This window comes from Alligator sinensis, unplaced genomic scaffold (genome assembly GCF_000455745.1).
Source record: "Alligator sinensis unplaced genomic scaffold, ASM45574v1 scaffold84_2, whole genome shotgun sequence".
Taxonomy (NCBI): Eukaryota; Metazoa; Chordata; order Crocodylia; family Alligatoridae; genus Alligator; species Alligator sinensis.
Window position 1 is genome coordinate 1,480,591 of NW_005842247.1, and position 12,074 is coordinate 1,492,664.

At 40.7% G+C, this 12,074-nt stretch overlaps 1 protein-coding gene across 1 annotated transcript in view; it reads right to left on the reverse strand.

Moving 5' to 3' along the window:
- Positions 1–2,417: 2,417 nt before the first annotated feature.
- Positions 2,418–12,074, reverse strand: part of UBL3 (ubiquitin like 3) — an 84,153-nt gene continuing 74,496 nt past the window's right edge. The window contains exons 3-5 of the mRNA XM_006027493.3: positions 11,187–11,273; positions 4,577–4,654; positions 2,418–4,216 (exon numbers count right to left, since the gene is read on the reverse strand). Of these exons, the coding sequence (XP_006027555.1) occupies positions 4,164–4,216; positions 4,577–4,654; positions 11,187–11,273 (218 nt within the window). The 3' untranslated portion in view covers positions 2,418–4,163. The remainder of the gene's footprint in view (positions 4,217–4,576; positions 4,655–11,186; positions 11,274–12,074) is intronic.

Sequence of the window (12,074 nt, forward strand, 5' to 3'; positions counted from 1 at the left end):
GCTTAAGTGTGTTAATAGAACTGCATTCAGTACAAAGCACAGCAATGAAGGGCACTTTTATGAAACATCATGAGAGGGAGATGAAAGAGACGATGCCCACCTTTTAAATAACAGACCAGTGGCAACAAACACCGGATCAAGAAGTGCAAGACCAAGGCAAGACCAAGGCTCTAAGCCAGGCACGGGCAGTTATTTTGGGCGGAGGACCACTTACTAAATTTTGGCAAGCCTTCAAGTGCTGCATGACAGGCAGCCAGGGGCACATAAATATTAATTTTCTAAATGTTTTAGGGGCCCTGCAGGTTGGAGAGAATGTCTCGGCAGACTGCTTCTGGCCCACAGGTCACATTTTGCCCACCCCTGCTCTAAGCCCTCAGCCAGAAGAGATTCAACTTGCATCTCCACCATCCTACAGAATGCCCTAACCAGTGACTGAGGCAGAGCTGAACGGTGGTTTCCAAGTTTCTGCTCTAAGGAGTATTTCTATTTTATATCCAACAATTGTTAAATGTTTTTCTTAATGCATTTTACAATTCTAGGAGCAGGAACCAGAACCCATAGACGGAGGGAGAAAATATTGGGGGGGAGAGGGGGGGGCACGCAGAGGTAGGTCTGTGGAGGGGAAGGAGCAGAGGGAGAAGGAAGGGGTGGGGGGGCAGATTGAGGCCCCCATAGTGAGGAAGGGAGAAGCAGAGGCAGGGCAGGGGTAGATGGGCCCTGGGGCCGGGGCAAGTCTTGGGATGATCGAAGCCCTGGGAGGTTTGTACAGGGGCGTTGAGGTGCTCCCGCCACTGTGTACATCCCAGGAGAGGTACAGGGGTGGACATGCCCCCCTAAGATGCGTGTGCGAGATGCAGGCAGGCTGCCACTGCACATTGGACTCTGCGCCCCGCTGCCACGAGAGCTGTGCAATGCCATGTTCCTGCTGTCCCTGGGCCGTGCCGCATCCCCTGCCTGCCCGATGGTGGCAGGCACATGGTGTTGTGCAGCTCCCGCAGCAGCAGCAAAGGCAGTGGGGTGCAGAGCCCCAGTCTGCAGTGGAAGCCTGACTCCACCCTCCCCACAAATCGGGGTGGCATGTGCCCTCTCATGCCTCCTCCAGGTTGCATGCAGCAGCAGGTACCCCCCACAGTGGATGAGACATTCCAATAGGAGGCTCCAATAGTCCCACAACCTGCCTCGGAGCCCCGTTCACCACAGCCCCTCCCTCACTCTGGGGGCCATGATCTACTCCCCACCACTTTCACAGGCTGAGACTTGCCTGACATGCTGGGCAGTAACACTGGGCTGCGAGTGTCCGAGTTTCTGCTCCTCCCCGCTCCCGCAGTCACCCAGAGCCTGCACTCAGGCTTCCCTGCAGCCCTACCTCCTGCCCCATGTTTGCACGGGCTAAGCTCCATTAGCCCCATCCTCCCACCACCTATGCCTTTGCCCCCAAAGGTGATTGCACTAACCACATTGCTAGAATGCTGGGAACCTCTTACTTGCTTTCCTGCTGGCTCTATGATTCCTGCATGCCTTTGTGCACAACAGCCCAGTTTCAACAGGAAGGGGATTATGTGCCTCAGACCAAACCACTCAATAGCCCAGAGGTTAGAGAAGCCCACACTGAGCTGAGGAGGACCTAGAATTCTTGATCTCCCACTTCCTGGTAAAGTTCTTTAACCACTAAGCTATTAAACATAAGATGAGCACTGGCAATTGCCACTTCCCCCAGCATCTTAAAAAACAGTGAGCCCTTGTCACCTGGAGGCTTACCCACAGAAGAGAGTCCTGGCTCTGGATCCTGAGTGGGCAGAGATGCCTAACTGTGCAGCCCTCAGTCAGGTGCCTAAGGTCCAGAGAGTAGAACTGAGAGACATCTCCATGCTCACCATTTCCTATTGGCTCTCGAGGCAGCCCCCTGCTCAGCATTAGAGTTTTTGCTCATTCCCTTTTCTGTGGGGTCTTACTCTTTACTCAGCGATTACTTTTTGGAAGCACATACATTTTCCCAACTTGTCAGGGAGCCTAGACACTCTGGATCCTTGAATCATTCTAGTGGTGGCAGAAGCCCAATTTTTTGCCACTGCAATGCTTAAGTTGAATATACCTCAGTGCCTCTCTGAATTCCCAACTCCCAAATGCAATTACATATTGTTGCTGTTCTCCCAGAATTCTTAAAACACTGAGTGTCTGTGGCCTTTACTTGATCAACTTCAGAAAACTTGAACCTTTTAGAATATCATTTACCCAGAACCCCCCCCAAGAAACTCTAGTCTGAACCTGAAAAAGTGATTGAACAGAAAACAAAGTAAACAGTCCCAAACAAGTAGTTCTCAAGGTAGAGAGGAAGCAGGTTTGACAGTTTACTTGCTTTCCTGGTTTCAAAAAGACATGTTACAGACCAAGGCGTAACTCTTAAATGACCACTGGAATGCACTACAATATTCTTTTATTTAGTTTACAGAAGAATCTATCAGTACAGGTTGCAGAAAGAAAATGTTTAGTGCTATTTACAATTTGTTTTAAAACTCTGCTCTATACAAATTTAATTCTGATCAGTATGAACAGTATTTTGTAGACCTACTGCATATAAAGCATTTTGTCAAAGCGATAACAATGGATAAAATAACCTGATTACATTTGAATGATGTTGATCATTCGAAAAAACAATTACACAGAACATCCGTAAGGGCTGTGGACACTTATTAAGTACAGAACACAATGTCAACCTGTGACTCATTTTTTGAAGGCTAAAGCTATTTATATGGAATATTGTTCTATTATACTACACGCCAATCTATATTTAAGTCCTATAGTTATGTATTTTTTAAAGATTTTTATTAAATATATTCTACACATATTTGTAATTTCAGCCAGGAAGTTTTTAATTCCTCCCTAGTGAAAAAATATAAAATCTTTTATTTTTTTTGGTTTTTTTATTTTATTTTTTTTACAGGTTTAGATGAAACTAGCTCATGCTTTAGTGCTGTGCAAATTTCTTTAGCATATCAACCTTTAAATTATTGATATGAAATAAAAGAATGGCATCCTTTTTAATTATGTATGCCTTTAAAAATCAGCTTCTGATTTTAATACAACTGCAAGCACTAATACCAAATGCAGATTACATAAAGAAACAAAACTAGTACTATGGCAGAGGTTTCTTCTTTTTTTTTTTGTTTTTTAAATTTGAATAATTCGTTTGAAGTCTCTACTGAGTAAGCATGACACTGAACACTAAAGTACAGATGAGTAAGAATGACTGAAAAACGTCAACTGCTGATATTCGAATACATAAAATTGATTAGTAAATGAGGTCTTCTAATATTTATGCACAATAATAAAAGCCTATGAACTACAGGAAATTACCCCTCCCATATTAAGGCTAGGAAATGCACTCTCTGCATTTGTTTGTGCTGTATGAACAAGCACTCAACTAACGCACAAGATAAGAGTGCACATAATGAAAAAAAATTAGTTTCAACAGCCCTCTACAGAGTGCTTTTAAATTCCAGGCACATAGTTTTTTTGTTTGTTGCAGTGAAAATATATATAGTTCAACTGGGTTTAGTTAGTATTTTGTGCCAGTTTGGCCACAAAGGTTGACTTAGGTAGAATCGACTTAAACAGTTTTTCCTTTGATTTGGCCATTAATGAGCTTTTTAAAATTATGGATATCACTTTCCAGTGCTGTAATACATACTGTAAATTATTTCTAGGTGTCTCAGATATTGTTCAAGATTGTTGATGTGAAGTATATTGTCAACCATTTTTAGTGCAAATTGCATCTAGAAAGCTTGACTGGTTAGTTCCGGTTAATGAAGATTTGTGTGGCAGAAAAACAATTCCTGTTGTGGAAAAGAACACATTACCTTTTCCGGAGACTGAATGCATCCAATAACTGATGTATTAAGATTATTCAAACAAAAACGTAGAAATTAAAAACTCATAATGAAAATGATCACAGATCTTTCTCCTTAAAAAAAAACAAAACAAACAAACCCCAAAAACCCCACAGGGACTAGAGGACAGTGTTCATATGTAATATTTCAGTTCCATGGATTTACAGACAGGATCTTCCTAAAGGTGTCTGAAGCAAAGTTGGGCCTCTTCTATTCCAGCAGCATGAAAGACAAAGACTATATTACATCATACTTAGCAAATAAAGCAAACAGGTTTTACAGGATCACGCAGCAATTGCTCTCTCCAGTTTTTTCACGGTTCCTCTGACCTGTGGAACAATGAAAAGATTTACTTGAAGGTCATTTTCCAGATTTTCTGTGTGCACAAATTTTTACTCATTTTGTTTATGAATGAGACAAGAATTATTTATCACAATAGCAAACTGAAAGTACTGCTGGAATCTGTACATTTTAAGCTCTGGAGAAAAACAAAAATTGTATTCATAAAGAGTTTGGAAACAAGCCTTTGATCTTAGCTTGTTCAAAAACATCTGGTTTCTTTCTTGACAAGGACTATTAATAAATAATGAAGATATTTCTTCCTTCAAGCTATCCAAGAACAAAACATGACATATTTAACAGGCTCACATGTAGCTGAAAGTGTCACACACACATGCTGTATAGCCTACCTTGAGAGTTTGGCTCTGGCAACGTCTCTCTAGCCACCAAATGCATCACTGTTGTCTTGCCAAAAGGAAGTTTTAATGCTACGTAAACGGAAGATAACGGTGTTAATAAATTAACTCTTTTAGCCAGTCCAACAAACACACACATGAAAATGCAACTTTAACTGGATTAGGACTTTTTTCAGAGATTCATGTGTTAAAATCCAAATTGCTCATCTGTCACACCTATAATCGAGGTTAGATGCAACAGTTACACCAAGAATAAACACCACTGTTGTTTACATGTAATGAAGATAAAAGATAATATAGGGGCCTAATTCAGCTGTTTTTAAAAGTAAATGAAAAACAATGGGAATAGGTATGGTCAATTGGGACCTGGTTCAGCAAGGTGTGTGTAAGCACATGCCAGTATTAAAGGAAGAAAAGAGCAGCAGTGCACCAAGAGACCTGCTTGGCTAAATCATGGACTCAACAGTGAGTTGAAGCTTTAAAAAAAAGTATCATCTCACAAAAAGAAGAAACAAGGCTGCATTATTAAGAATGGATGTTTGAGTGCAGAATGAGCACACAGGGACAAAACCAGACAGGCAAGGGACATACAAATATTTTAGAAATACCTTAGATACAAAAGGAAGAGCAGGGAGAAATGAACCAACTAATTATTATGTACAACAATTCATCCCGTTGGGCATTTTTCCTTTTTTTTGTGTGGCCAAAAACATTGAAAGTAGAACCTCATCTTATCACAATTATTTACACAATCCATTTTATTTATGGTCTGTCTTTACATTTAGAATCAATTCATCGAACACTAACATCAGGAGAAGGGAATGGGGGTACCTGAACAGTATGTATCTTTTCATCAATTAGTCCATTACAGATTCAAGAATCTGAAATTAAACTAAATCTAGTTGCTACTGGCCAGAAGCTTCAGGTCACCAGTTTAGCCAGATGAATGCAATTAAGATGATTTAAGACAATGAAAACACTTTCTTGAGATAAGCCTTTATATTTTCATCCTAGCAACAGTGCTGGGTTTTTTTGAGAATGCTATATGTTACCATTATAACACAGGTAGTTATTGTTATTGGCAGAAAAATTAGATACATTAAACCTATTTTGAAATGCTTCATAAAACTTGCAGGGGTTTAGGTTGTAGCCGTGTTGGTCTAAGGACATAGGCAGACAAGGTTCCTTGGGTGAATTTGATATCTTTTATTAGACCAACCCAAATAGTTGGAGAAAAGTTATTAAGCAAGCTTTTGGGTTCAAAAACCCTTCGTCAGGCTAAGGAAGTTTCAGCAGTTGGTGTGTGCTCTTCCTGGATGGAATGAAAAGTAAACAAGCCAGGGGCTGGGCTGGGGAGTCAGTTGCCAGGCAGATTATAATGTATCAAAAATCCTTGCACTTTCCTGACAATAAGCTCTGTGATAAAGTAAAACTGATAACGGTTCTTACTTTATGGCAGGGGTGTCAAACATGACTACAGAACAGTTCTTTCTACTCCAGGATACCAGAGGGCTACAGGAATTTGGGAGGCAGGATTAGGAGCAGGGCATTCCACAGAATTTGGGGTTCCTGGGCCTGGATGGCCCAGGAGAAGTCCCTGAAGTCTCAATCCAGCCCAGAGTGAGTTGGAAACTCTTGTTCTAGGGGAAACTGCCTGTGCTGGCAAACTAGAGCCTCTCAATAGCTTTAAGTCTAAAAAGGAAAAGTATTTCACATATTGATTCTTTGATACAATTAATAACTGTGCAAAGATCATGTTAACAAGTCCGTAAATCCAGATGTAAAAGGGATTTTCTTCTTTGGGTGAATTAAGAGTTATTACAGAAAGACCAAAATGTTATACGCTAATCACATTAGGGAATTCTTACATAACATAAAAAAGACACTCGAGAAGACTATCCTCCAATAAGTGAGCAAAGGAGATTAATTATTTACAGTAATCAAGAAAAAGTATGCTAATATCTCAATTAATAGCTTGCATCTTTTTTGTACACATCCTTGTTAGTGATTTCTACCATTTCCTGGGTTTAAGGGTGTGGGTGAGAGATGCAAAAAACAGAAAAACAGGGCACGTTCACAAAATGCTTTCTCCGAGCATCTGAGTGGAGGAAGAGGAGAGCTTTCAAAACTGGATGTTCCTTAGCTGATTGTAACATTAGTTTCAGTTAATCCTGAATTTGTTGTTGGAAGCTAAGTAACACTTTCCTCCCTCTCAACTTCCCATCTTTTCACGTACACAGTGGAAGCAACAGAAGATGATGGCCCTGGCACTGCTTGTGACAATGACACTGCAGACTTTGGAGACAAGTGTGTTTTTTATTATCCTCCCTTCCAGGTGCTACTTTTGCTATTACCTCTCTTATTCTTGCATGAAGCTTCAGAAGGCATGGTATGCTGGCAAAAAGGCTCAAGGCTAATTTTTAAATACATAACGATATAGAATTTTTCCTGTTCAAATGTTTATCTTAAAAAACCCTTTCCTCCTATTAAAGAATTGTTTCAACTTTGGAAGCTGTCATCTTAAGTCCTGACTTCAGCCAGCATTCACACTAATCAAACTGAGTTCGGAAATAGACAACTATCACATAGTTTATCAAGAGGGACCAAAAATGATTTGATACCCAAACAAGAACAGCTTAGGGCAGCAGTCTGTAAACTTTTAAGGTTGCAGGTTGGAATGACCAGCTCAGGTTAGAGGCAGGCAGGCAGGCAGGCTTGATCAAATAGCTCTGTGGGTCGAATCCAACCTGCTGCTGTAGGTTACCAACCCCTAGCCTAGGCTACTACTCCCTCTCTCCAAGTGACAGGGAAGAAGGGGAAAATAAGCCTCAGAACTCCAGCCAAAAAAAAAAAAAAAAAAAAAAAATCACTAACCACTTGACACAAATGAAACTCTTCATAGGTGCTTTAATTAAAAGTCCCTAAGATCCCTGGATGAAAGACATAACAGAACTGCGAAGTACTGGGTAACAAGAAACTGCATACTGTACTTGGCATTAAAATACTGTTTTTTTTTTCAGTTATGAAATGTTTCCATGCTGCTTCTGGTAAGGTTGCATTAACCTTTCCTTTTAGGAACTTAGAATTTAACTCCATAATCTTACCCCATGAAGAAATTTATTAGAGTAATTCATCTGCATTGATGTAAATCCTGTTTTAAAAACAAATCTCTAAAACAATAAAGAAACGAACAAAAAAAAAAAAATCAGAAAAATGCTAACAAAAACATTCGATGTCCATGGGGTATAAGGTTGTGATTATTGCAAGTCATGAATGACAAGCAACATGACCCAAAATCCCCTGTTCCCTGGTGTGTATATAAAAATCCATGAAGCTGTCTTAATGTAGCAGTTAAAAGGAAGCAGGCTGTTCTTTTTCAGTGAACTGTTTTGTCCTGCTCTTGAATGCTATTCAGAGTATTGTGAAGTTATATTAACTCCCTTCACAGAGATCAGGATAAGTGGTCAAGAGCAACACCTATTGATGGCCGAACAAGGTTTTGGGTTTTTTTGTTTTGTTTTTGCCAGCTGCACTTGGCTTGCATTATATGCCAAAGCAGGGGTGGCCAACCTGTGGCATAAGTGCCAAGAGTGGTACAAGCAGCCTGTGTGTGTGCCAACAGCATATCAGGGAAGAAGCAGGGAGCACAATGACAGATAAGGCAGGGAGCACTGAGCTAGCAACAGAAAGAAGACCAGCAGATCAGACAGGGAACAGAAAGAGCAGCAGATAGGGCAAGGGACAGGGATCAGAGGGGTACTTGGGGGAAGAGTGCGAGGCTTATTTGTGGCAAGCCTGCAAAAAGGTTGGCTTCCACTATTCTAAAGCAAGACATTCAGAGGAACAATTTCACTGGGAGAGATGATCCAAAATTGAGGCTAGAAGCAGCAATGAACACAAACAGTATTTTCACTAACTTTAAGAATACACCAGTATCTGACAAAAAATAGGCTGCAGCCTACAGAAGCTTACACTCTCTCTTAACAAGTCAGTCTCTAATGTTCCACCCTGCCTGCCTACCACACTGCTTCTTACTGTGTTCAAGAACAGGACATGAAACTGTTCAGTTAGGCTAGGAACAGACATTACACATAAACCAGTTTAAGTGATCAGAAACTGGTTTAAACCTGTAACAGAACACAAATTCAGTGCACATAAACCAGTTTTAAAATGGCTGAAACTGGCTTAAGATAAATCTGGTTGAATGTAGTATTAGGCTTAACTGATTTGGGTCAAACTGGTTTATGGAACTTGTCCCAGACCCTGGTTTAAGTTAAATCAGAGTCCTCCATCATCACAGCATGCTCTGCAGCCCTGGGCTGGGCTGTCTGCTCCAGGGAGCAGGGATGGCCCCACCCCTCTCTTCCCTAGCTGGAGCACTATCACTGCTCCAGCTGGCTGAGGAGTTAGAGGCTGCAGGCACAGCAACATTTCCCTGACTTTCCCCAGCCCCCCCGACGCTCAAGCAGGGATCCTTCCCTTCCACAGCATGGACCCCAGAGGCACGAACCCTAGCCTGCATCTGGTCACAGTCACGCCACCACATGCTAGCTAATGCTGAGAGGGTGTGTGCGTGTGTATAGCCATCTCCAATGTCACTGAGGCAAAGGCAGACAGAACCGTCTGCTTAGGGCTTTTTGGAGCTAATCAACAGGCTAGCTGATAACATCCCTCCATTCCCTTCCTTAAGAGGAACTTGAACTAATGAGAGGCTTTTGTTTTCTTGATGGGCTGTGATAAGCTTTGTTATCAGCACCCTGCTGGCTCCCTTGCCTGTCAGGTTTGCTGCAGACAGTATGAAGAAGCAGTGAGAAGAAGATTGAAAAACTCAGTATCATCAACAGATGCATGCAGTGCACGCAAGCAGTCATCCCTCCCCCATCTCCCTCTTGCCTCAAAGTGCTAGCCGGAGGCCAGGGTCTGGCAAAACTCCCTACCCTTTGACCAGCAAGCTGGGAAAAGCCTAGGACTGTACAGGCAGGGGGAGAGTGTAAACCCTCCCCGAAGCAGAGCTTCCTGCTGGGGCCTGCCCTGAGAGTGTAAACCCCTCCCGAAGCAGAGCTTCCTGCTGGGGCCTGCCCACACCCCCCACCTCACCTCAGCACTGTGGGAGGGAAGGGAGGGCTGCTCTAGTGCCCCCCAGCTTCTAGCCTGAGTCACTGAAGGCATGTGCCTGCATTTCCTGATGTAAAAGTGAATGTCTACCCACTTGCAAATCTGTTCAAGCTCTGCCAGTTAGACTAACCTGCAAAGATTGAATCAATTCAGGCTCAGGCTTTTGGAATGTCTGTCCCTAGCCTTAGTGCTAAGTAAGGCAGACAAACTGGAGGTGAAAATTCCATAGTTAAATGACAGTATTAAGTAGCATGCATTCAAGTTCTCCATGTCTACCCAGAATATAAAGCAGTACTAGAAAACGGAACCATATGGCAGATAAATGCATCCTAAAGGGGATCAGCAGCCCATGCAGATATGGTTGAAAGCTGTTATCTAATGGTTGTATAGTACCTATTTGAATTAAATCAATAACTCCAGTTCAGTTCTTAATGGAGAGGTATCCATATTAGAATGGGCACACAAGAATAGCTGATTAACATCAGCAGCACAGAGAGCATTGATTCGTTTTTCCAAAGCCTTTACGTTGTGATCATCCTTGGTGCTAGAGGATGCTAGCTTAAGGGTGCTAAAGACTAAGTTTTAACCAACATTACAGAGAGAAAGTGAAATTAAAAAAAAGAAAAAAAGAGAAGGATAAAGGAATTAAGTAATTCCAGGTTTACCTTCACTAGAAAATGGTTGCACTAAGGATGGTTTTCATTATAGTTCTCCCTTCTGTGTACACTCTTAATTGCACACAACATTAAGAGAAGCAACCTATACACACATGCACAATATATTTCAATTAAATATTTCCCTTAAATTAACCTATCAAACTGAAAATAAATTGTATTTGAAATTTATATAGCAGCCATGATGTATAAAAGTATTTTTAATTATAATACATTTGTACATTACCTCAAACAATGGGTCTGTAAAAATATAACTGCAAAAAGCCACATGCCACAAGGGGGCACGGTTGAACTGCATTTCCTTACCATGCAAAGAGAAGCCATTAACTTTTGTTCTCACATAACTATGCAATTATATTTTTGGGACGAAGCCATATGGCAAGAATGCTGCTTCTTATTCTAATTCATAGGGTGCATTTTTTCATTACATTACAATCCAGACTGCTGTTTAATCAATTATCAATCTTCAGCCAATACAGAGATTTCTGAAATAGTTTTACAACATAAATATGAAGTATGAAAATGGAATAAAATCCTCTCTCCCTAATTAAAAATAATAATAAATAAAGATGACATTACTATTTTTTATTAGTACATAAAAGATTAATTCACAAGGTGATACTTTCCAAAGTCTGAACACTGGAGAAGGGACAGTAACACATGGCATGCTATGTTATAACAAAATTATTCAGAAAACCATACTGTGACCTTGAATTCTAATTCTAGATTGGGTTTTACTAACATGGAACTTACTGCATTTCAAATGTATATTTGCTTTGCCTAAGAAAGGTCCATTAATTAAGTTATTTTATTACCTCCTAGTGTCACGTTGCCATGAAGAAACCGTCCTTGATAAATAAGCCGCAGAATATTTGGACTGCTGACCTGTTCTTCTTCCCAATCTGAAAGAGAAACAAGGGAACTCTGAAGGATACATTTCATTACATACATCTTTCGTTTATTTTCCTATAACCCAGGATAGAGAGGAAAAAACTCGATTCTTCCACTCTGGGCTAAAGATACAAGCTTGAGAAGGAGACTTGAAGCTACAACACTCGAATGTTTTTCTGTATTTACCATGTGACCCTAGACAGTCTACTACTATTAAAAGCATAAATACTAGTATATTTCACAGATTGTTTATGAATTTTGATTAATACTTAAAGGTCCTCCACAAAAAAATAAGTGACAAAGAAAATGCTTCTGTTTTCTTTCAGACTTGGAATCCATTTGACTTCCTTTAATTTCTTCCTCTTTAAGAAGATTCTCCAGCTACTCTACCTATCCCCTGCATTCAACCAGATGAATTCCGCCTTAGTCTAGTAATGAAAAGCAGCCATTTACACAATAGCAACACCGCTGCTTGCTGGTTTAGAACAGCATTAAGTCAGAAGTGTGCTCTTCTCATCCAACACTACCAAGCATCCCACAAAACTAGATTTAGCTAGCTAAATGTCCAGAGGATTAAACAAACTAAGAACCCTGAAATTCATAGTAAAACTGAATGGTTAGGAACTGACCTCATACAAGGTCACAGAATGTACCTATTGATACAGTTTAAGAAATTTCTGACACCACAGTATCAGCACATGGTTGATGGATAGCAAATAATTTTCTGCAATAAAAATGCATCTTTTCATAAAATATTTATGCTTCACTAGGTTTACATTGACAAACACATAATTTATCATTGCCTTTTGAAA